The sequence below is a fragment of the Cololabis saira genome, chromosome 1 (genome assembly GCF_033807715.1).
Source record: "Cololabis saira isolate AMF1-May2022 chromosome 1, fColSai1.1, whole genome shotgun sequence".
In the NCBI taxonomy this organism is placed as follows: Eukaryota; Metazoa; Chordata; class Actinopteri; order Beloniformes; family Belonidae; genus Cololabis; species Cololabis saira.
In genome coordinates this window covers 26,148,621-26,173,456 of record NC_084587.1, presented here as the reverse complement: position 1 = coordinate 26,173,456, position 24,836 = coordinate 26,148,621, and the positions used below count along the sequence as shown (strand labels likewise).

Sequence of the window (24,836 nt, the reverse complement as noted above, 5' to 3'; positions counted from 1 at the left end):
AACGAGGTTATGTCCCTTTTAAAAGTAGAAAGAATTAGATACTCAAGGAGGGGAAACTTGAACAAGTTCTATAATAAATGGCAACCGTTTATGGACTTTTTTGCGACAACGTAACCCCCCCCCACACCCTTTTTATTTATTTATTTATTTAGTTTTTTACTTGGGTTTTCTTTTTTTTTTTTAAAGATCTTTACTTTTTGTCTATCCTTATGTTTATATGCCCAGTTGATTATTTCATACAGACCATGTTTATTTTATTATATTGTTTATCTAGTCTTGTTTTGTATTATCTTTATTTGTTCTTAAAAAAAGTAAATTTAAATTCTCTGATGCATACAACCATGTTCATTGCTGTCACCAATGTGCCCTGGTGTATGTAAGTGCCTTTGTTACATTTGCATCAATAAAAAATATGAAACAGAGAATAGGGTGAGAAGTTTAGTCAGAGTCCTGATCCAAAGGGACTGCTGTTCGGCTGGGGTACACCTTGGTATTCCCCTGGTGGAGCTGGAGAACATGACTGGGGAGTAAAGTCTGGACCTCTGCTCTCTGCTTTGGCTGTTACCCCTAAAACCCACCCCAGATAGGAGGAAGTTTAGACAGTTTATCAGACTTGGACAGCCATTTCTCTAAACCAGTTTTTTTTGCATGGCGGTACCTTTGTGATGAGTATTGAAGAAGGACCCAGATACAGGACACTAGCAGGTTTAAGTCCTATTCGAGGTTTATTGAGGAAAGCAGGGGTTGATACACCTCTCATCATCACAATCCATTGTTGCATCACCAGGTAACCACAGGTAACTTCAGTAACGCAGAAGGAACCAGAAACAGGTTTGTTCCTTCAGGCTCTTAACATATTCTGTTCAATGGACCTACAAGAGTTGCCTTTATTCGATTAAAGGAAGTAGACTGAAATTATATTAGACTGGGATGTGCAGAAATCCCATACCACATGATCTGCATGTAAAATAACTCACTCATGCCAAACCTCTTTGTCCACATAAACACACACATCATTTCTGGCATATTATTCTCAGATGCACTCTCAAGATTACTGAACTCACAACACTTTCTCTCTCTTGTAGTCCCACATTAGTGTCTCGGGAGGTCCCTTCTCTCTGCAGTGTAATCTCTAGTAGTGCTTTCCTCTTATTCAGTTAACTTCCTGCCAGCCGACAGCAAAGGGTTTCTGCCCAAAGACACCTTGAGGTGCCATGGAGAGTGTGTGTATGTGTGATGGATAAGCTTGAATTCCTGAGGTGGCGCTTTTAGTCTGCACACACATAACCACACTCACACACAGCAGAGTGCCACTTGGCATCCACTTCATCAGTGACTTCATTGCCCATATCATATTTTTCTTTCAGAGGTATTTTAATGATCGTGTGTGTGTGTGTGTGTGTGTGTGTGTGTGTGTGTGTGTGTGTGTGTGTGTGTGTGTGTGTGTCACACAGGGGCCTTGGAGAAGCCATATTATGCTGACTACTCTCCATTACGTCGATCCATACACACTTTGATTACCAGCCACTACCTGGATCTCTTCATCACTATCATCATCTTCACAAACCTTCTCACCATGAGCATGGAGCACTACAACCAGCCTCGGGTAACCATGGCAACTCCTTCTACCACCTGTCCTAGAACCATAATAATGAAGTGGCATGCGAGGTACAGTGCAGCCACGGTAGGTTTTTTTGAAGTGTGTGCTTCTCTGTGTGTCCTGCAGTACCTGGATGAGATACTGAAGTACTGCAATTATGTCTTCACTGTGGTTTTTGTCATTGAGGCCATTCTGAAACTCATCGCTTTTGGGCTACGCCGCTTTTTCAAGGAGAGGTAGTCCCACTCTCATGCGACCACAAATGCCCCTCATAAACACGCGGTTTCATCGTTTTTGAGACTGTGATCGGTATTTGTGTTTGTTTTAAGATGGAACCAGCTGGATCTCGCCATTGTCTTGTTGTCCATCATGGGGATAACGCTGGAGGAAATAGACCTAAGTGCTTCCCTGCCCATCAACCCCACCATCATACGCATCATGAGGGTCCTGAGAATAACACGAGGTGCACACAGATGCAGTGACACAAATACAAAAACACCCAAACACAACGGTGCGCCGCTGGTGAGAGCTAACCCTTTCCAACGTTTCAGTGCTGAAGCTGTTGAAGATGGCCACAGGGATGAGATCTCTATTGGACACAGTGATACAAGCTCTGCCTCAGGTAAGACGCAGCCCTGATGTTGTGACATTAAAGCTGTTTTCTAAACTGCCAGCCTGGTGTCCGGAGGGGTATTCCAGGACGCAGGTTCAACAAATTCCGAGTTTAAACCTGAACTCCGAGTTGACTTAACCTGAGATAGGAAAGTCGGAGTTTTCGGTTCCAGAACAGCGGATATGAGTTAGTTCAATAAACTCTGAGTTTGTTAAGCTCGAGCTAAGCGCGTGCGTGAGGGATATAAGAAGCCATCATCAGTAGAGCCCTGATACAAGGATTCACCATGGCAACTGGCGACAACAAAAGAGCAACATACTTTTTCTTTTTTTTTTTTAAACTTTATTTAACATTTCAATTCACAAAATCCCTTTGAGGAAACATTAGTTTGCATCTGAAGATCCACATACTTCACGCCACTGGAGTTAGAAGTGTTAATACGTGCGTATGGCGAGTAGGAGAGCATATTTCGGAAAAAAAACACGAAACACGAGGAGAGAATTGGCGTGGGAGAAAGTTGCTGCAGTCAATGTGTAAGTTTGAATGCAGTATTCATTTAACATTTAAGTACACTGTCTTATAATATTACAGATGAAACCAGTGGTGGAATGGTATTGAATTAAATTTTATTGTCATTTAGATCAGGGGCAGCCGCCACACCTCGGCTTCAGGGGAAAATGTAAATGTTTTTTTTTATTTTTTTTATACATTTCATATCTTATCTCATATCTTGAAATGTGATGTCCCAGCGTCCCTGAAGACAGTTGTCGCTATCAATCTGGTTTTTAGCGTGCTCTGCAGTGTTACTAACTTACAAAAATGAAAAGGAAGCAGACAACCACGCAATTTTAAAAAAAAAGAAAGAAGGCAATGTTTCCCCAGCAGCAGAAGATATTAACGAGGCTGTTAGCCTCTGATGGATTAATTATGTAGTTCATTTTAAGGTAAGATATCATATCACCCTACCCTCTTATAAATCTGTTTAAGCTGACTCAGAGTTTGAGTTAACTCGCTGTCTGGAACTGCAAACTCCGGATTTCCCTCATCTCAGGCTTAACAAACTCAGGATTTTCACTAAACCCGCTTCCTGGAATACCCCTCTGAACTGGTGATATGCAGGATGCTTGTTTGTTTAGAAGCTTTCACAGCCTGCCTCCCACTGGATTTACTGGCAGCGCTCATTTCTCGAACTGGTTGTTGTTAAACCTGTAATGCCAAATAATTATTGCAGAAGAACGAATGCATCCACATATTGCGCTAAAGGTTAATTACTGATCCCTAAATGGCTCCCTGAAGTTGTTTAACCACCAGCAGGATCATTTCTTTACGGAGCGTGGATTCATTGCTGCTTTGTTGTGAGCGCTGAGTTACAGGAATCTGTGAAAATATAAAACCAGAGTCGGTTTAAAGGCTTATCGTGCACAAAGACAACACACAGAACTTTATTCCCCTCTGAGGCAAGATTGTAAAACACAATCACAGCAGCATGTTATCAGAATACTACAAGCTACACACAATCAAACAATCCACCAGCTACAAACAATAGCACTTATGTGACCGGGCAGAGAAGTGAATTTCCATGTAGAAAAGGTCAGATTCAGTTCTTACAGACCAAGATACTGTTTTTTTTTTTCTTTTAGACTTTAAATGATGTCCCCTACAATATTGTCATTATCTCACTTAAACACTCACAAGTAAGGTTAAAATCATCTACACTGAAAGTAACTACAATTTTGGAATTTTTTTGATTCAGGGTTGTGACGTTAGTTTAGGACATTGTTAACAGGACTAATTAAAAAAAAAAAAACAAGATAAAAAAAGTGAAAAAAACTTTAAACAGAGAAAACTGAAGCACATGGGACAAAGCTGTTAAACCTGCTGAAGAAATGATCCAATATTACATATTTGTGAATATTAAAACTATGTGAACATTTTTTTTTTAGTATATGGCGTTATCCTCCCTGTTTCAGGGATCCAGTTTGCATTCAGATGTGTTGTGATATCCTTAAGTCTTCTTAGCTAAATTATATAATTCATAATTTAATTACCATAAAAATTGACAGGCTGTCCTCACATAAAGTAAAGCAAACCTAAATCATGATACTACCAACGCAATGTTTCGCAAATGGCATGATTTAAAAAAAAGGTTTCGTCATCAAAATGGTTTAAAGAAAAAATATTCCATTTTTAATTGGCCATCAGCCCTCAGCTTTCTGGCTTGTTTGATCTTTAACAAACGACATGCACAGCAACGGTAGTTTTGGAGAGTAAGGGTGTTGTACTTGCAGCTCTGCCATGCACACGTGTTGTCGTTTATTGTTCTCTGGGTTCAGCTAAGTTCTAAGTGGGTCTAAGTAGGTTCTTCTGGGTCTAGAAAGTGCTTAGAGACAACTTCTGTTGTAATAGACGCTATATAAATAAAATAAAATTGAATTGAATTCTCACAGAAGTGGAACTCATAAACGTTCCTATTAGACAATGTAATACAAGGCTGTAGTTGTGTAGAGGCTGGTCTAGGTTCATTTGTGACTGCACTGTTACATTACTTGTTCTTGGAGAGATCCTTGTTGTTCGGCCACTCCTGGGCAATAGGAATTCAAGTGGTCCAAACTCTTTTTTGGTTTTGTAACCTTTTCAAGTCTTATCAGCATCAACAACTCTTTTGGTGAAGCAAATCTCTTTTATTCATAACATCATACTCTTCCTCAAGTAACGTGCTCTGAAGGGGGCCTCTCTCTTTATAAAGCAAACTCACTCACACCTGACTGCCACTACATTACTGAAACTACTTGACTCTAATTTCGCCTTCAATTTAACTGCTGACCCAAGAGGTTCATGGGTATTTAATATTGGATCATCTTCCTCTTTGAATAAATGATCAAGTATAAAGCTTCTATTCTCTGATTTGGTTCTTATTATCTGCTTTTATGTGACAGATTGGTGATATTTTAAATTTAAATGTATTTATGTTGTATATTTTGTATGCATGTGTGTATATTTACATATATATATACACATATTGGAGAAAGGTTTAGTTTTTCATCCAACTTCTCCAAGAAAAGGAACAAAAATCTCAACCTAAAATGTTTTGTGAGAGGGGGGATTTGTGAGCTGTTCGAAGGGTTGCACCATAAGTTTCCATTTCGCTCTTGGCTCTGATTGCTCTGATTGTTCTGAATATCCCCTGCTCACAGTAGTTCCCTCAAATATATTATCATATATTATTTCTTTACACTTTCAAATAACACTGTGAATGTTCTTGTCCCATATGACGTACGGGGTCACAATTTTCTAAACTAAAATTTCTAAAACTAAAATATCACAAGGGAACTTTGCCATTTTTAGCCCAGAGGGTCCTCCTATAGGCTTGGGATTAAGCGCTTTTATGACACCGTCTGAGATTTACCCTAGTTTGGTCTTGTGCTCAATTTCTTTCTTGATTTCTCTATCGTCACTACTTTCTTGAGTCTGCTCTGTGAGCTAGCTCCATCCCTATTAATCTGCAACACGGTGCTGTAAAGCCGGACTTGTCGTTGTCGTGAGTTACTTTACAAGTGTGGGGTGGGAAATTGCAATAGCTTGCTAATGCTTCCTAAAATTAATCAAGTATTCCTTCAAATGACACTGACATAAATATTTTATTTTTTATGTATGTATTTTTTTCCCTGTCTACATATACATTAGAAGTTAGTACCAAGATTTGGTAAAAACCTTTATCCATGACACATATATGCATTTTATTTTGCAGCCGATGTGAGATTTCTTAAAGTTTGTGTTGTGAGAGTGTGTGTCCTCCTTCTCTAGTCTAACATATTTTATTAATATTTGGATTCCATAATCTGATAAAGAGGACCAAAATCACCAAAGTGAAACATGAAATGACAAGACTTGTAGAAAGACAAGACAGGGATGGGTGCAGTGTGTGTAGTGTGGTGACTGCTGTAATATCTGTGGTAAACTGTGTTGTGGTAAAAAAAAAAACATGCCAACATAAGACGGACAGACATAAAAAGAAAATGACGAATACGAATGGAAAGGTGTGTGTGTGTGTGTGTGTGTGTGTGCGTGTGCGTGTGCGTGTGCGTGTGCGTGTGCGCGTGCGTGTGCGCGTGCGCGTGTGTGTGTGTGTGCGTGTGTGTGTGTGTGAGTGAGAGAGAGAGAGACAGAGAGAAAGTGTAAGAGAGACAGAGAGATGGATGCAAATCTATAAAGTCTAGGTATTTTTGAATGTCTGTTACATGCATACATGTATGATCATGCACACAAATATAAACATGCAAGCACACACTTATACATCTATGGGTACACATATATACACAGAGGACAGGGTGAAAGGGATATTTTAACAGGAAAAAATGCTACTTGGTGTTGCTTTAAGATGGTTGTTGGGTTTAGTTGCTCTTAGCTGAACAGGTTAGTCGTGCTATTCTTGCTGCTGAGTGGGTTGAGATGGCCCGCTGGCATGTCTGGCTGGTGTCTGCTGCAGTCTGGACTGGGCTTTGTGGCCAGAACTGACAACCCAAGGGTGATTGTTAAACTAGTTAAGTTAGACACATGCAAAAAATAAATATTTTTTGCATTTACAGTATAATGGGTAACCCAGATATATATGATTCAAAATTATGTTTAGACAGGATAGGGGGACATGCAATCCCTGCAGCCTTAACATGCAAAATAATGAAAAATAAAGTAGGTTTCTGCATATGAGCAAGGAAATATACAGTACAAGGCAAATACATTATACATTTATACATTTTTGGAAGTGTGGTTCTATCATTGACTTGCAACGGATTTTTGTGATTTTTGAATTTTTTCCCTTCACATTAGAATGACACTTCTCTGAACTCATGTAGCTTCACAGCACGACCCCTTATATTCCATATTCCTCAATGCGAGTATTCCTGCACATCAGTGGGACTCAGTAGTGAAGTGAAAAAATATACATGAGCCCTCAGTCATGCCCACGCATAAAGCAGACTTTGAAGTGACTAACTGCTGCAGGGGATCAAACACAGTTCTTCACTATGGTGTCCGAGTGTTTTTTTTGCTCCCAACATCCCATCGATAGGTTTTATCTATCATCTGATTAGGCAACTCCAGACCTCCTACCAAGACCCAAAGCAAGTACGAATGATGCTGTAATTTAAAAATAACAAGCATGTTTGAAATTCATCAGGGCTGGATCCAGGCTATGATTATGCACTTAAGATTCTCAAAGTACAATCTTGTTCTGCTCTAGGTAATTTGATGGCACCTGTTAGTTTGTAAGAAGTACTAGACACCAGTGCAGTGAGGCTGAGCAGTGTTTGTCTATGCGCTCTTTCTATCTGTTTTTTGTCTCTCTTAATGTATGCTGTTCCTGTCTTTTTTATTTTATTTTTTCTGTCTCATACACTATATATCTGTGTGTGCGTATAATGTGTCTGTCTAGGTGGGGAATCTGGGTCTGCTCTTCATGTTGCTGTTCTTCATCTATGCAGCTCTGGGAGTTGAGCTCTTTGGAAAACTGGGTTAGTGTGTGTATGTGTGTGTGTTTGTGTGCCTGTGTGCACATGTATGCATGTGCGAGAGTGCGCGCCCATGAGCACGTGAGTGTGTGCATGCATATAAACCTGAAGCTGAAACGTGTGTGTAACTGTATACTTCTGCTGACACTGGTGACATGTCTGTAATTACATAACAAGAACACATTTTGTTTGACTTGCATACGTTAATTATGTCAATCAGTGCTCTAATCTGCACACAACTCCCTTTCTTCTCCCTCTGTGCTTCCGTCTCCTACACTTACCACCTCTTTTCATCCTCTTTTAGAGTGTTCAGAAGAGAACCCATGCGAAGGTCTTAGTCGCCACGCTACCTTCGACAACTTTGGCATGGCTTTCCTCACACTCTTCAGAGTGTCCACTGGGGACAACTGGAATGGGATTATGAAGGTTAACGCTCTTTCTCTCTCTGGGAACTTTTAAGAAGATGGATAAACCACCGCGTGCATGTTTGTGTCAGTGCCAGGTTTTATGCCAGCGTGTCTCAAAGCATGGGATGTGAGAGCGGCGCAGCATTAGAGCAGATCACTGTTTTATGACAGACTAAGAGCTGCTGAAATTAAAGTGCATATTACTCTTCTGTGACAGGCTCAAGGTCTCTGTTCATGCTCAGTTCAATATCTCCCCCTATTGGAGATGAGAGGAAGAACAACATAGTGCAGTCATAAATAACTGAACTCCAGTTATCTATTGTAATTGTCTCATTACCTGCATCCTCCTTCCCTGCCTTGGTTGTCCAGGACACATTGCGTGAGTGCCGCCCACAGGAACGCCACTGCCTCACCTACCTGCCCTTGATCTCCCCCATTTACTTTGTCACATTCGTCCTCACGGCCCAGTTTGTGCTGGTCAATGTGGTTGTCGCCGTTCTGATGAAGCACCTGGAGGACAGCAACAAGGAGGCACAGCTGGAGGAGATGGAGGAAAGGCAGGAGAAGGCGGAGAGGGCGGAGAGGGCGGCGAGGGAAGAGAGGGAAGAGGCCAAACGGCGCCTCAGTATCTCATCTGTAGGTGGCGATCTGGAGCTAAACACACCTGCACAGGTAACGCATGACGACTGTTCTTATATTTCTGCGTGGAAGAGGAGAATGGAGTGGAGGTGATGTAGTAGTGACAGCGGTGATGATCTCACATGGCAGGTGCAAGTGGAGGATGAGGAGAGTTCCCATGGAAACCTGCTAAGCATGGAATGCATGCTGTCTCTTCCCAGCAACAGCTACGCTCAGCCTATCAGATGCTCCTCTTATACTCCTGTTGGTCACGAGGCCCTCTGCGGCTACAGCTACTCAGGTAATATACGCGTTTATAGCCAATTTAATTAGGGAACATTTATTAATGTCCTGTAACTAAACCGCTGCCGTGAAGATTATTGCTTTCATAAAAAGCTTGGACAACAGCTGAAATGTGATGTGGTTGTAAGGAGAAACGTATTGCCTTAAGGAGTTTTTTTTTTCATAATATCACTGATATCAACGATTTATTAGTGACAGACTGGTATAGTAGTGTCTGGATTCAGAGTACAGTGGTTATAGTCTGGCTAGCCATCCGAATCGTTTTCCTCTCTGATACAATAACGACTCTAGTTTCTCTGGATTCAACATGGATTTCCAAGTGGCAGTATAAACGGACGCATAAGAAACTGCCTCTGCGTGCTAATCTTTTTTTGTATAGGCATACAACCAACAGAGAAATAAGGCCTTCTTGTATCAACAAAAGGCATCCAAATGGCTTGCAGTGGATTAGAAATAGGTGAATGCCTGTTGTCTGTTTGGCAATAAAATCTTGTAGATTTGAGATTTTATTAACAATTCTGCAGCCCTCTCTGAGGGTTTTTGAACAGTGGCTTTTGGACACTCATGTGTAAGTCATTGCACATAGCTCCCGCTCTGTCACAGTTGGCTTATTGGCTTATGGCTTATATATATATATATATATATATATATATATATATATATATATATATATATATATATATATATATATATATATATATATACATGTGTATATATATATGTGTATATATATATGTATATATATATATATGTATGTATATATATATATATATATATTTACATGTATAAACTACAGACTAAGAGCCAGAATTTCAGCACTGAAATGTATCAGTATGAGGTCTGAAAGTCTAAAACCTCTCATTTCCTCTTTTTCGGTCCAGCTAAAATATGGCTACACCATCAAAGTGAAATGAAACACAAAATTGTTTCATCATTTTTAGTTTTCTCAAAAAATTGATACTATCCAGATACATTTTGCAGCGATGAAACAGTTGTGGTTTGGTTCCACTGAACTGAATGTTTTGTACAGGATGTCCAAAATACAGATCTCTACAGGCTGTGAGCTGCCAACAAGAATGTTGAAGGACATTTTTAACGGAAGTGGTTGTATATGTTAATGTGAAATAAGAGATGGCGCTCACAGCTGTGACGTGCATACACAAGTACAGAAAAGGTTCAACCTTGGCAGCTTCACAAGCAGAACATCCACTCTACTCTGAGATGTTCCCAACTATGATTAGTTGGCTCTGTAGCTCAAAAGGTTAAGAAGTGGGCTATCAATAAGAGGATTATAGGTTCATTTACTTCCCTACTATTTTTTTAAGCTCCAAATACCATTGAAATATGAATAGGATAGCTTTTTTTAAATATATATTTTTTAGCATCTTTGAATTCTTTAGTAGTTCAATATGAACTACTTGGGTTTTTTAATTTTTGCTTTTTTCCAGTGCAATGGTTTGTTTATGGTACTTGGCCCTGTGCCAATTCACTTCAAGTATAGGAACATTTTTGGTTTTGATTAATGTTTAACTTTTTTTTTTATATATGTTTTTATTGGTAGATTGGTAGATTATTGTTTCCACAATACAGAGCAAAACAGATGAACATACCTTCTTTTTTTCTCCCTCTCCCCATCCCTCCCCCCACAGTTATCGTCATTCATTTTCCTTTGGGAATAGCAAAAAAAAAAAAAAAAAAAAAAAAAAAGAATAATAATAATAATAATAAAAATTTAAAAAATAATCAATAGATAAAAATAAAAATAGTAATATAGTGACATAACAAAAAAGTAGTAGTAGTGCAATGAATGTAAACTTAAATAAGAAAATAAAATGAAAACGAAATTGGTTATCTAGAGATTAATAATTATTTCTTAGATCAATAATTAGCAATTCCAGTAGTAGTCACAAGTTATACTAGTAAACACTTGAGTCGGAATGTTGTCATACATCACCCCCAGAGATGTATACGTTTAACTTTTTTTTGTTGCAAAAATTAAGTTTACTAATTGTACTTATTTAACTTAAACTAATTTAAGTTGAATTACTTTTCAATTAAGGTTTTTTCTTTTTTATTTGTGTTGTTTTCAGCAACATCATCGTTTCCCTCAATCTAAATATCTTCTGTTATAATGTGGTTCTCTGCAGGCTCCATGTCGTCTCTGGGCTCCAGCGGAGGCAGCTCGCTGCTCCAGGTTCCAGGAGCTCTGCCCACCATCAGCCACGCTTCGCTGGGATCCGGACGCAGCTCCAGGCCAATGATCTGCCTCAGCCCCTCACAGAGCATCGACAAACACTCCACACACAGACTCTGTCCGGCCGACAGCATGGACGGCTGCAGGTTTAGTCCTGCTCACAGAGTCAAACGGCACAGGTTGAACTCAGCTCACAGTATGGATGGATATAGGCTGAGCCCTGCCCATCGGATCAGCAGACACAGACTCAGCTCTGCTCACAGTATGGACGGCTACAGGCTGAACCCAGAACTGAACACAGACAGACCCAAGCTCACGTCTTGCCACAGCATAGACAGACATCCGTCTCTCAGACGTCCCACACACGCTGGCAGCAGGCCGTCCTCACACTGGCTGAGTCCCGAGGACAGTTTAGACAGAAACAAGCTGAGTCCCTCCTACGTTCCAGATAGTTCTGTCCTCAAGAGACCGGCGTCCTTCCACGCCACAAACAGACGGTTACGGAGACAGGTGCGTTTTTATCCCCTACTCTTCCCTCTCATCAAAATTAGATTCTATTTTTTCATTAACGCGCTGCATGCTCTTTAACCTAATTTACATTTAAACAACCTTAACGTAGAATTATTAAAGTTGTTTAAATGCAAATTAATTTGACTTGATTTAACATAAAAACTCAATATTCTTAATTTCTTAATTTTTGCTGTAATGAGTTATACGATCCAGGCAAGCTTGTGGAGTTCTGATGCAGACTTTTGGACTGCATGAAAATAAATCAAAATTAAACGATGTCTGGAAGAGCAACAGAAATCCATTAACAAACACAATAATGGTTTTCCAGGCGATGGATCAAAGACAACGACACTGGTAGTAAATTGACTACATGGTCTGTTAATCTCTCCATGGTGGCTATTTGTCCTTATCGTTCTGGAGAACGGGCAGTGCTGCCAGTGCGTTCATTTAAAAGGTTCTTAGCTGCTCAGCATCCTGGTACTGAAGCAGCTCGTAATAATCGGACTCAGACTTACTGCTGCTCCGTGCAAATATATATATATATATATATATATATATATATATATATATATATATATATATATATATATATACAGTATATATATATATATATATATAAAAAATGTGCTTTCAGCAAAATATACTGTGAGGTTTTCTCAGTTATCCAAATGCAGCAGGCATCCACCAACATGCACTGGTAATAACATTTGGAGTTTGTGCTTCGACATGTCGGCAGTGTGAGAAAGTACCTTCTTGATCCTTCCCCACAACCCTGCGGAGGCCTCATTAGTTTTTAATAAACATTTATTTTTTTGTTCTGTACAAGTGTTTTTTTCTGTCCTTATTTTACAGTGATGTCGTTTTAGTAGTGATTAACACTCCAAATACCAGGAAGCATTTTTTCAACAACGGTTGTTGTCAACTCTGGCAAATGTACCGTATTTTCTGGACTATAAGCCGCACCTGTATATAAGCCGCATCCACTCTATTTAAAACAAAAAGATATGCAAGCCACAGATCTTTATGTTGTTAGATTAGATATTTACTACATGTACAGAAGGATTTTGAACTGTAAATGATGTACATGTTTGTACCTAAATAGATCCTTTCCTAACAGTGTCTTTTAACACGGCAGCAACTTTGCTGATTAAAACGGGACAGAACCAAGAGAAAATAACCGGTATTTATTTATCTATTTATCTGTTTGAAATCTGCTTCTACTTCTATCTGCTAAAGAAGAAGTAGCGTATTCTTCTTTGCATTTATTTTGTCTTAGTTTTGATTCTAATTCCGGTTAGAGCGCCCCGAGCGGTGGAAGAAAAATCCACAGAATAGCTGCACCTTTGTATAAGCCGCATGGTTGAAAACCTATGAAAAAAGTAGCGGCTTATAGTTCAGAAAATACGGTACTTGTCCTTAACTGCGGGTCATGTAAATAGCCTGTGTGTCTGTACATGTGCTGTGTTTTCAGGAGGCCGTGCACTGTGACTCTCTGGATCAGAGCGGCTCAGCCGACAACCCGGAAGAACCGTCCCTCACCGTGCCCACTGCACCGTCCTCTCCACCACGCAAGGGATCTCCCAGTGTACGCACTCTGAAATGTACACTTCCCCAGAGGGTGATCTCATGCAGGAGCCACAGCCGGAGCCACAGCGAAACCACCACACATGAACATGTACCGGAGCAGGCCATCTGCGGCCCGCAGCCAGAAGCAGATGCAGACAGGATTTCTGTCGGCCCACGGGGCTCGTCCACTTTGAGGGTCATCTGCGTTGAATCCACCCAATCAGCTACGCTCTGTAGCTCCGGACAAGCCTGCCCGGCCCCCGGAGCTGGACCGGACCCAGCTCCACAGTTGGACGACGCCGATGAAGAAGTCAGTCGGATAAACAGTTCAGTTCACTCACACACACAGCCTACTCCCAGCTCCACACACAAAAGTGGACACCTTTCTCCAGTACCTGGGGAGCACAGGAGCCGTCTCAGTCATTCAGCCTCCCCAATTTCGGGCAAGAACAGGAAGCAGCGGATGAGTCCGCCCCCGGGAGAGGAGCCGGTTACATTGGCAACCCAGCAGATGGACAGCAGTGTTGAGCTGAGGAGGCGGACTCTTTCATTTGATGCTACAAGTCTTTCTCCTAATCAACCGGAGCGAAGTTCCCTGGATGACTAAATAAACACAGTGACGGGGTTAGATGAAACAAATGTGCTGCTGAAGCACACACGGGACGGACTGGGAGCGGCAATCCAAAAAAGGAAGGACACCCGTTTCCTGTCTTGTCCCTCAGTCTTTCCACCCACAGGAGTTTTCACAGGGTGTTTTAGCAGAACCCACGGACACTGTGTGTATGTTGTCAAAAGACTCCTTTCTGCTGCTTGCATACAAAATGCACACAAGAAGAAGTTTTCTTTTCTTCTGTCATATTTCTAGCTTTAGTTCAGACACAGTAGCCATGACCCAGCGATATTTACTCAATTGCTGATCTCCCTCATGCTTGCTCTCCCCTCTCCGCTCACTCATCCGTTCCTTCACCTCAAGCCTAGGTCAGAATACAAGAGAAGAGAGGAGATTCAGTTACTGACAGAGTCTCTAGTGTGCACAAGGACATGTCGGCAAAGACAGCTTATTCTGTCATTATTGGTTATTTTAAATGCAATTAGTCCATTTACTTGAAGAACCAGGCAATCTGTTTATCTTTAAGGGACCAAGATTACTTTTTTGTCTCATTTATAATTATTTATTTTCTGAATGTTAGAGCAAGGAAAAAAACATATAGTTGGAACTTTAAATTGCTTTTTGTTTGAAAATTGATCAGTTATTCCTTATTATAGCGGCCCAAAAACATAACAAAACCTCCATTTTATAGGAGACATATTATGAAAAATAAATAAAATTATCTTTGATTTAGAGCATATACATGTGCGTTTGCTGCCACATCAAAAGCTCTGACATAACAAAACGCTGTCAGTTTATATGAGGCCAACAAGTCATTCTGTGAGTGGCTCAGATTTACAGGGTACTGTAATGCCACAGACTTCTCCATCTTTATCTCCATCCAACTTCACATCATGGAGCATTCACTGTACATCTGAAGTGCGTAGCGCAAAGTTGTAACACTAATTTCAAAAGTGATACCACCTGCAGAAAGGGAGGTGGAGTGTCAACCATCTGACTCCACCCCCTAAAACCAGCTGCTCTAAACAGAGTTTTAACAAACGTAGCTGGAGGGGGTGCTTTTGTACTGTATCTGTGATATTTTGACCAAAACATGTCCGACATTCCACAAGGACCCCAGGAAACTGGGCAAACATTTTTATCTTTAAAAAACAGGACATAATATGTCTCCTTTATGAAATCGCTTTCTAATTTGTCGGAACTTTGAGGGAAATTTCCCTGTTTTTCCCCCTTTTCCCTTGCTGCTAAGATTACAGATTGTCTTAACAAAAGAGATTTTTAAGTAATAAACTTGCAATACTTAATGATGCTGACGAATGTTATATTTAAAAAAGGCTCAATTTGTAAATGCACACTTAATAATATAGGTATTTATTAAAGACTTAACCCCCTGAGACCCCCACCTCCCTTAAAAAGGTGGAAATACTTTTAAAAAGAGGGATTTTTTTTAACTGAGAGCCATGTTCTGCTTTTCCGGTATTTTGATCTTCAATAAACTGCCACTGGACATTGCTCGGTTGCTCACAGATTACAACGCCTGGATATGTTGTTGATTTTTATGTGGAGAACTGCCACACCTGTATCCCCCCCAACCCTGATAATCTTAAAAGTCAATTTTGCTCTCTGAACCTTTCAGTAAAAACCCTGTAGTGTGACCTAGACTTAAGTAGTTTCTACCTCGCCTTCCTCCGCTCCCACCCCGCTGTATGTTCACTCAACTGACTCCCCTCAAATTCCCTTTTCTCGGTCTTTGTATTCTCAGGGTAGAGGTAGATCAGACACGGCTGGGTGTGGATGTGATCACAGCTCTGTGGAGTCACGGGGCCCCCTGCTGTCCCAGCTCAGAGCCTGCACCCTTCTCTTGAGATTTAAAGAGATTCAATTGCATGACAGTGGAGTGATAATAGAGACACGTACAGAAGGGCTTATGCAGGTGATGGAACCGCGCATAAAGTAAAACTTTGTAGAAAAAGGAGTAGATTATATTTTATTAAAAACAGCAGGGATGATGCAAGAACTTTAAAGGTGAATTTCTACATTTTTGAATGTCAGTTTATCTGAGGAGGTGGAATGATGAGGATGTCACTGTTACAGCATGTTGATTATAAGTGTTCATAATGTTATATATTTGTACTGCAGGTTCATGGAAGCAGGGAACGATGCACACTGAGCAGTATATGACTGAACAGAGCTGGAATAAAATCACTTCCTGTCTGACTTTCATTTGACTCTTACTTCTACTTCTGTCTGTCCCTACAAAGAGATTAAACAAATACAGCAGACATGGTTGCAGTCCACTCATCATACATTTCTATCTAAAAATAAAGCTAACACACATGGCAGCTGCCTTCTACTGCTAATTAATTCAACACAACTCTAATTATGGACATCCAGCAGATGTTAATTAATATGCCTAACACATCCTCAGATCTTGTTCACAATACATAATTATGTCATAAGCAATTTCTTAGATTGAAGGAGGGAAAAACAAATTTAAAGATAAAGTGACGAAGGCAAACTCACAGCTGGGATCATGGTGGTGGTGGGAAGATTTTATTTTCTTTTTACCCTTTTAGCATATCACAATCAAATATTTAGTAACATAAATATTTCACACTGAAATTCCATAGCATCCAGAATGAATCAAGAAAGTCCTGCTTGTATTTACTTGCCAAGAAAGCAAACTATTTTCTGCTACTTCTGCCCCCGCTTTCCTTTGTTCACGATCAATTGGTGAAGCCGACTGAATTTCAGCCAATGGGAGGCCACATGTCTCTGGGGGCGATTCTCATTGGTCAGACTGAATAGGGAAGAAGAGAAACAGATCACAGCAGTAGCACAACCTTGTTGTCTTCCGCATTTTTCCCACTGACTCCTTTCACAACACAGATGGAGCGTCTTCACTGACCTACATCAAGATTAATCTGGACGTCACCATATGAACATGCAGTCGAGGTGTTTCTATGTGTCCGTGTGTCCAGGTGTGGATTCAGGTGTGAGTGAGTACAGCTGCATTTGCGTGCATCAAAATCTGTGTATGTGAACAGTGGACAATTGTTCTTGACACAGAGAGTTACTAACTAACTAAGCTTAGCCAGCGGTTATCACGGTGAAAATAGATCTAGCAAGAGACAACCCAGAATCTTGCTCTAAGCCCGAGAGAGGATGGAAACCCAACACACAGTAAGACAGGAAGTTTTCCACGCCTGCATTGTGTGCAGTGGCATTTAAATCAGGCTTCTATTTTCTGTCTCTCTGCAAATGTGTCTCTAGAAGGCAGGAGCCATGGGTCTTTGTTGTGTGAGTTTCTGGGGGTCCAAGGTTTCGGTGAAAGGCGGGGCTTGATAGGGATTGGTGGTTACTATGGTTGCACCATTGGGGATTGGGTAGGGTGTTGCCCGAGCATTGCTTGGAGCTGGTTCCAGGTGTTGCCAAGTGAATAAGTTAGTGTTGCTGCCAGTCAAGAAGCGTCGAAGGGCACTCAGGGTCAGCACAGCCTGTAAGTAACAAACAGACACACATACAGGAATTATGACCCTATATAACTCTATAGAGAGGCAGTCTGTAATGCACTTTTTGTAAATATTGGGGACTTGTTACAGACTGGTCTGAGTCATGGCAGCACATTCGAGCAAAGTCAAGTAATTCATTAAAATCTAGTGTTTTTGTACATGCTTAACAAATACTGAGATCCACATGGCACAAAAATGGTCAAGATATCCTGACTTTGTCTTAAACTCCTTAAAAAATATTGGCTTCTAGTACTGTTCAAATGGGGAAAAAAAACATTGAGTGGATCTTAGCTGCTCAAATTAATGTGACCATATTATTCACATAGAAAGTGTGATGATTCAGTGTCTCTCAACCAAGAAGTTTAATCTCAGCTCTTTGAAACCTGGGTTATTTAATCGTCTTCTTCAAAATGAAAGCCTTTGGACTCTGTGGACTGGACACATTTTGGCACACTAAAAAAACCCTGTGTAACTACTATCAAGCCAAAATGAGATGTTTTTTTTTCTTCTTTACACAAACAGAGCATAAAAGAAAAAAAAAAACATAAATACATGAAAGTAGCAAAAGCAGGGCCTGCCATTTTCATTGTAATTGGAGATGCTGCCTGGGTGGGGAGGCGTATTCCAGTCTGTACAATCCAGTGACATCATAGTAAAACCAAACTCACAAACACAAAAGCAACATTATTTCTTGCCAGTGTTCTGAAACCTTTTTGGCGTAACATCTACCGTGCCATGTGCATTTGAAACACAGGGATATGTAAGCCTGAGTTTCTGGGTTATATATTATATTCCACCATGGCAGTGCCTAAATGCATGGATTTTCCTTGTGTAAAAGAGATGCAAATTTACACACTAAAAGACATTGGCAAAATTAGGAAAAGCAGTTATTTACTCCCACAGAGGACACCATTTCTGAAGAGACTGTAACTCCTGGTATGCACAACAGACTTTTCTTCTTTTTCTTAAAGCCACTCTATGTAGTTCTCCTGAATTATTTTGAGTTCTTCTGACCACATGTAAACTTTATGTTTCAGTCCCTGGTGTCCGATTAAGTCCCAACATTCCAACTTTCAGGTTAAATCCATTGAGGAACGAAGAAAAGTTGCAGTTCCTCAGCTGTCCACTGGGGACAGGCTCCAAAATGGAGTCAATTTCCAGCATCTGCCATGTTAAAATTTCCCAAAATAAAAATGTTTACAGCCTGATTCAAAAAGTGGTTTTGGTTTCATTAGCTACATAGCTTTTGATTGATGACTGGCATAGCTAATGCTTAGCTGCCATCACTTTTTCTACTTGGTGCTTAGCACTGTCTAGACTTCTGAACGTAGCTGCTGAGCTGTGAATAAACACCTATGAGAGCATATTATTAATATTTTAAAGAGAATGTGTTTTATTATGTAGTTAATTTAACTAACAGACCACTGTGAGTGGCCGGGGGTTGACCCAGATGCTTCCAAAGACGAAGCTTAGCTAAGCAGCTGCTTGTGCTAATTGAGCATTGGCTAAACACAGCAGTCAACATTTTTGATCAACAAGTTCAAAAGGAAGTGAGCCCTCAAAGAGACAAGAGCTTAAACAAACCTTAATAGACAGGATGTGACTGGAGGTACAATGGTGTTGTAATGTGAAAATTTAAAAACGAAAAAACTTTATATAAGATCCCCCAAGTTAAATTAGCATAATCTGAACTCTTTAATGGCCTAAACTAATGCTATTGTTTGAGCTTTTACTTGTTTTGATTTCAAAGGCAGGCTGCGGGTGGGGGGTGGGGGGAAACGAATAAATACATAACTTATCCCATCGTGTTTAACTGTCCCTGTGACATGGTACAAATCTTCCACACAGGAACTATCAAATTATTCTCCACTGAGCTGTCAAAAGAAAAATGTTTTAATGGACTAAAAGAGTTAGAAAAAAGAAAAAATGGTATTTCGTTGACAGAATTACAACTTAGTATCTCAATGTTTTCTGACAGTGAGATTAATGGCCGCAGTAGATTTAGTGGTAAAATAGTTGTGGATAGTAAATCAGGTGACTGTCTGACTGTTCTTTGGCGCTCCGTCTATAATTCAATCAGAAAGGCATAACTGACATCGTCTTGTACACACACAAAATCACACATCTGGAAGATGGACAATACAAAACGAATGTGGAAGTTTTTGCAAAAAGGAAAATGGGAGGGAGGGGAGTTTACGCCCCATGAAGGAAACGCTCTTAAATGTGTTAATGGCCGACACTGTTAACCCTGAAAACACATGTATGTGATGACACAAATTATTCAGCTATAATGTGAGATGACTACGGTGAAGACCGGCAAAGCACAAAAAAGAACAGGTGTTTATAAACAAATACACACCCAGGAGAGGATAGAGAAGAAGCAGAAAGCGATGGCGGCTCTAGCGGCGTCGGAGCCCTGGGCTAACGGCAGCTCGTCTGGAGACGTCGCCTGCCACTGATTGGCCAGAAAACAGAAGCCAACAAACCACAGGAAGCTTGCGATACCTGGATGATGGAAACGGGACTGTTATGTGTTTTCTGAGGTAAATTGATTTCCATTTTTAAGACACAATAGAACTCAAACTTCTAATCAGACATCTCATATTTGGTTGCATTGTACTATTGCATATTAAAAATAGATACAGCTTCCAGTTCTTTTTATGTTTGGACAAGACATGAGTTTAGAATTGAGCATTAACATCGTTTACTGTACGTGTTGAGTACCAGAGAAGGCCAGGTCCAGCAGCACTGCACGTTTTCTGTCCCTGATGTTGCTCATGGAGGGAAAGTAAAAATCCAGGATCAGAAAAAAGATGCTGCCAAGGAAACAGGCCACGCCCACAGTGACTCCGTAGTTACAGGCATCAGCGTTGTTGTTGAAGACGCAGAGCAAGCGCTCGCTGCCGATGTTGATGTAGCCCTCGTTCACAATGCAGCCGAACACCACTATGGAGAAAACCTGCAGGGAGGGATGCTCGGTTATCTGACAGGCACATGAGAACAGGCTCACAATGGCATGTGAAAGCCTTTTGTTCCTCAGACCATTATGCCTGTGTGTGTGTTTGTTTTTATATTCATATGGGGACCACAACCTGACAAGAAACCAAGCCATGAGGACTTCCAATAAATGTGCACATGGAGTTGTGGATGTAAAAGGTTTTAAGTCATTTATGAGGGTTAAAACTTGATTTTAGGGTTAAGGTTTAAACTGACTTGTGGTTAGGGTTAGGATAAGGGTTCTTTTATCCTCTTCAATCTTCTTTTAAAGTGGTGAGACATCCCAAGCTAGGTTCAGGGGTTAAAGGAGCGAAACATCGGTGAACGGTGGCTCCCAGCTGACAACCCCATAGCTGGCAGGACACTATTGGACGTGCACCAGAAAAAGATGCCAAGCAGGTGGTCCCACCTGCCTGTGTTAAAGATTCTAGGTGGCTAATCTACAGTAGATGCTGATTCTGGGAAAGAGTTACTGAAGTACTGAAAGTTACAACTAAAACATGTTTTTTAACAGGTTAATTTCATGCAAATAGGCTTTTCTTTTGAATGGCAAGAAATGGTATTGATCCACACAGAGCTATTTCAGGTTGGTATATTGATAGCTCCACTGCTGGGAGAAGCTAAATAATGCCTTGTTTTTACTATGGCCAAGAAGGTCTTCATGGTCAGACAGATACCACCCACAGTAAAAGTAAAATGGAAAAAGCACAGAAGATTAATTCACAGAAAGCTAAATGACAGTAGCAGTAGTAGTAGTAGTAGCAGTAGTAGTAGTAGTAGTAGTAGTAGTAGTAGTAGTAGTAGTAGTAGTAGTAGTAGTAGTATAGTATAGTATAGTAGTTTGGACTGGACTGCTGTTCAGTTTTTGTTGGATGTTGATGTTGTTTCTGAAAGGCCGGCCACTTAAGTAAATATAACAAATTTGCAGTGCCAGAATGGTATTTGATGACTGTAAAAACAATTACCCAGTCACCAGAGAGGCATTTAAACATATGAGTGATCTGTGAGTCTCAAGTTGGGCATCACATTGGACCTCACATTCCCACAGGTCAGGAAAGCTGGAAGCTGAGAAAATGACTGCAACTGGAGATTATTTTTTTTTTTAGGTATATTATTCATAAAAGAAACTAACAATACTTACTGTTTCCCACGTTTTAAGTTGGAGTTATTTTGTCACTGTGGATATCTGTATTTAATAAGATTGTAACAAAGATTTGCAGTCCAGCAAATCTGTATTTCATTGATGTAGAATGAAAGTCATAGCCTACCTGACAAACAGCACAGGACTGTATTTATATCACACACTTCTATTATTAATTAACTCTCCAACTGTTTTTTGAGAGAACCCCCATTCACTCAACCATTCTTTCGTTTCTTTGTGTTTAGCGCAGTGATTTTACTCAATCATACAAACGAACACGTGTGCTGAACCCCAAGAACATTTGTGGGCCGATTGAGGGGATCGAACCACAGATTTCTGATTGGCTGAAGATTACTACACTTTGTGAGCCTTTGGCAGTTTGAACAGATATTAATTGGAAAATATTCAACTTATTGAATTTGCTAATTTAACTGTATTGAGTGTAACATTATATTGCAATGAAAACATAGCCTTTATCTATTAATTTTAAAAAAAGTATCAACTACATGAGGGGACATTTTTTTCAAAATAAAATGTTTACTAAATAGCTGCTTTACATTTAGGAATATTTGCTAAACCTTGTTTATAAAACATGCACAGTGACATCATATGTAAATCATGGACAGTTTTGAATCTAATTTGACACTCTTAAAGCCCAATAAACATCAATTACATCAAATTATCTATTTCTGTCACCTGTCTTCTTAGTTTTTTTCCTTCTTCTTTCTTAATTCAAAGATCACGGCTTAACTCCATAGAAGAAACAGTGAGGTTACATTCTGATCTGGAGGATTTTAAACTCAAGCTCACAATTAGCTCAGTCTAGACACAATGAGGATCCACATAGATACAATATGAAATCATTTCTGTTTCTAACATGTGCAACTGTAAAATAGAGGGAAAATCTAGAGGGGGAGGGGGGGAGAAAAGAAAACTAATTCATGAGATAGGCTTGAATGAAAAACACCTCTGCAAAGCATTGCATATAGACACAGAGGATTTGTTGTGAGAGAGACAAAGAGGGGCTGCCGGTAGGCCCGTCTACCTGATGAAGACCCCCGTATTGCGGAGGATGCTTACCCATGACATCAGTCTAAGGATGGTGCGGGGATGAGTGAAGAAGGCGACCGGATCGAAGGGGACGCTGCCGGCCTTCCTGGCGCCGTACGCGCCCGCTGTGTCCATCCCTCCTGGTTCCTGCTGCCCGACGCCGCTCAGAGAAACAGATGCGTCGCTCGGAGAGCAGCGGAGCGTCGGCGTCCTCCTCCAGCCTCCGTGACGCAGAGCCTACGCCGTAGGGTTACGGCGTAGCCTGCGGCGTACGGTACGCGTTGACGCCACCGTACGGTGCGCGTCGCCGCGTACCCTACGCCGTAGGCTCTGCGTTGGTGTAACGCGGAACCATAAATCAGCCTTGAAGTCACGCCGCGTCACGGAGAGCACATCACAGGCTGCACCAAAAACACCAGCTAAATGCCTGGGATTTGACACCCTGAGTTTGAGCAAATCCTTCGTGTTTGAGTTGCATGCACTTTTATTTAATATATAAATGTATTTCATGTTTGTTGATGCTGCCTAACCCAAAATTTATGTTGTAAATAATTGATTATTATTTTGATTATGTCAAAATGAGCTGTGTGGATTTGCTTACGTCCCATTTTGGTGATGGTTTTCTCCCAAATGGGTGTGGAAAGTACAGATTTTAAAATGTTATACATCAGAATCAGGACGTTATTTCTTTCAGTTTATTGACGCTACATCAAAGAAAGGTTGCTGTCACTCTCAAGTCTGACATAACATATAAATACGTTTGTTTGTTTGTTTGTTTGTTTGTTTTTCAATGTTCTGGACATAAGTGAAGTGAAGTGTGAAGTGTCTAAAATATGCAATCTGTTTTGTTTGCAGATTACACAATTTTTTTTACTTCTGGTTATGATTTAAAGGTGTTAGCAGAGACCATTGCACAAGAAATGATTAAACTTAAATGATGGTTTGATGAAAACAGGTTATCATTAAACTTACAAAAAACAAAATTTATGATTTTTAGTAATCGAAAAATTTCAAATCCAGAAGATATAGAACATAGAAGGAAATATAATTTCAAACATCAGCATGCAAGGACCACTCTTAAGCAGATGTGTACATCGGTTGTGGGAGTAAAACTGTGGAACTCTCTACAGAATGATTTAAAGGAATGCACAAATTCACTTAGGTTAAAAAAAATGTATAAACATAAAATATTTAAGTTATATGATCATGAATAGACTGGGAACTAAGCAGTATTATTAATATCTGTGGTTGGTTCTATTTAAGTGTATATTTTTGTAAATATTGGTTACATTGACTGTTCTTTTGTTTTGGTATTTAATAAGGGGCAGGTAACATAAGACTTGTCTTCATCCTGCTCCTTTTCGGTCATGGGTGTGTATATTGACCACCATGCACGAAACGAAATAAATACATAAATACATAAATAAATAAGGAATAATATTGGTGCGGGACTGCAGTTGGGTTGGGGAAAATGCTAAAATCAACTTATCATTTACTGAGTTTCAGGTGGACCCAACAATCTTTCTGACTCATTTCATAAGCATTTGAAAATCTGAAGACACAGGAGACACCTTTTATGTCATTAAGATGTAATAAGCTTTTTATTTATTTTTTGTTATTTTTAACAGGGTCCTGTTTGAATTGTGCATCATCTATTGCAGACTGGCATGCTTCTGGTTGGTTAAATCATCTCCCCTTGAAGAGCTTCTTGTATGGTTGTACATCAGAATAATATTAGGGAATTCCAGGGTAATCTTGGACAAACAAAACAAAACAAAAAAAAACCCACACATTTGCAGAGAGGCAGGCCCACACCTTCTCCATGGTCTTTGGTCTCCTGTATGTGTTAAAACGTAATTAAAAACACAACCTTGGTGAAAAACATCATATAACTTGGTTCGCCATGATACCATATATTTAACAAGAATGAAATCAAGACAAAAATTGAATGGGCAATTCAAAGTACCCCCAATGATTCAAATGCTTGTAGACCTTAGCAGCTTTTACTGTTTCCTACAACTTAACTGGTCTTTCACATTACTGTGGAGGAATTTTGGCCTATTCTATTCTATTCTTTATAACATTATTTCAGATGATTGAGCTTTTTGACACTCTTAAGGTCCCGACACAGGATTTTACGTGAGTTGAGGTCTGGATTTTGACTGGAGCATCCCAAAACCTGTCTAGATGGCCTCACATTTGCCTCGA

The 24,836-nt window shown here is 40.1% G+C and overlaps 2 protein-coding genes across 2 annotated transcripts in view; one reads left to right on the top strand and one right to left on the bottom strand.

Annotated features, from left to right (window-relative positions):
• Nucleotides 1–14,097, top strand: part of LOC133441731 (voltage-dependent T-type calcium channel subunit alpha-1I-like) — a 66,079-nt gene extending 51,982 nt beyond the window's left edge. Inside the window, exons 25-34 of the mRNA XM_061719327.1 lie at nucleotides 1,455–1,606; nucleotides 1,727–1,836; nucleotides 1,930–2,063; nucleotides 2,152–2,222; nucleotides 7,645–7,723; nucleotides 8,025–8,146; nucleotides 8,497–8,799; nucleotides 8,896–9,046; nucleotides 11,196–11,752; nucleotides 13,224–14,097. Coding sequence (XP_061575311.1) covers nucleotides 1,455–1,606; nucleotides 1,727–1,836; nucleotides 1,930–2,063; nucleotides 2,152–2,222; nucleotides 7,645–7,723; nucleotides 8,025–8,146; nucleotides 8,497–8,799; nucleotides 8,896–9,046; nucleotides 11,196–11,752; nucleotides 13,224–13,925 — 2,381 coding nt within the window. The 3' untranslated portion in view covers nucleotides 13,926–14,097. The remainder of the gene's footprint in view (nucleotides 1–1,454; nucleotides 1,607–1,726; nucleotides 1,837–1,929; nucleotides 2,064–2,151; nucleotides 2,223–7,644; nucleotides 7,724–8,024; nucleotides 8,147–8,496; nucleotides 8,800–8,895; nucleotides 9,047–11,195; nucleotides 11,753–13,223) is intronic.
• Nucleotides 14,098–16,344: 2,247 nt separating this feature from the next.
• Nucleotides 16,345–22,848, bottom strand: LOC133441727 (synaptogyrin-3-like). The gene is made up of 4 exons (XM_061719313.1): nucleotides 22,659–22,848; nucleotides 20,165–20,399; nucleotides 19,800–19,945; nucleotides 16,345–17,425 (listed from the first exon to the last, which is right to left on the bottom strand). Exons 1-4 carry the CDS (start codon nucleotides 22,761–22,763, stop codon nucleotides 17,198–17,200), a joined length of 714 nt encoding a protein of 237 aa, XP_061575297.1. The 5' UTR covers nucleotides 22,764–22,848; the 3' UTR covers nucleotides 16,345–17,197.
• Nucleotides 22,849–24,836: the final 1,988 nt, after the last annotated feature.

Coding starts and splice junctions, on each gene's coding strand:
- LOC133441727 (XM_061719313.1), bottom strand. CDS start 22,763: ATGGACACAGCGGGCGCGTACGGCGCCAGGAAGGCCGGCAGCGTCCCC. Junction 19,946..20,164: donor GCTGGACCTGGCCTTCTCTG/GTACTCAACACG, acceptor TCCATCATCCAG/GTATCGCAAGCTTCCTGTGG. Junction 17,426..19,799: donor TCTTCTCTATCCTCTCCTGG/GTGTGTATTTGT, acceptor TGTTACTTACAG/GCTGTGCTGACCCTGAGTGC.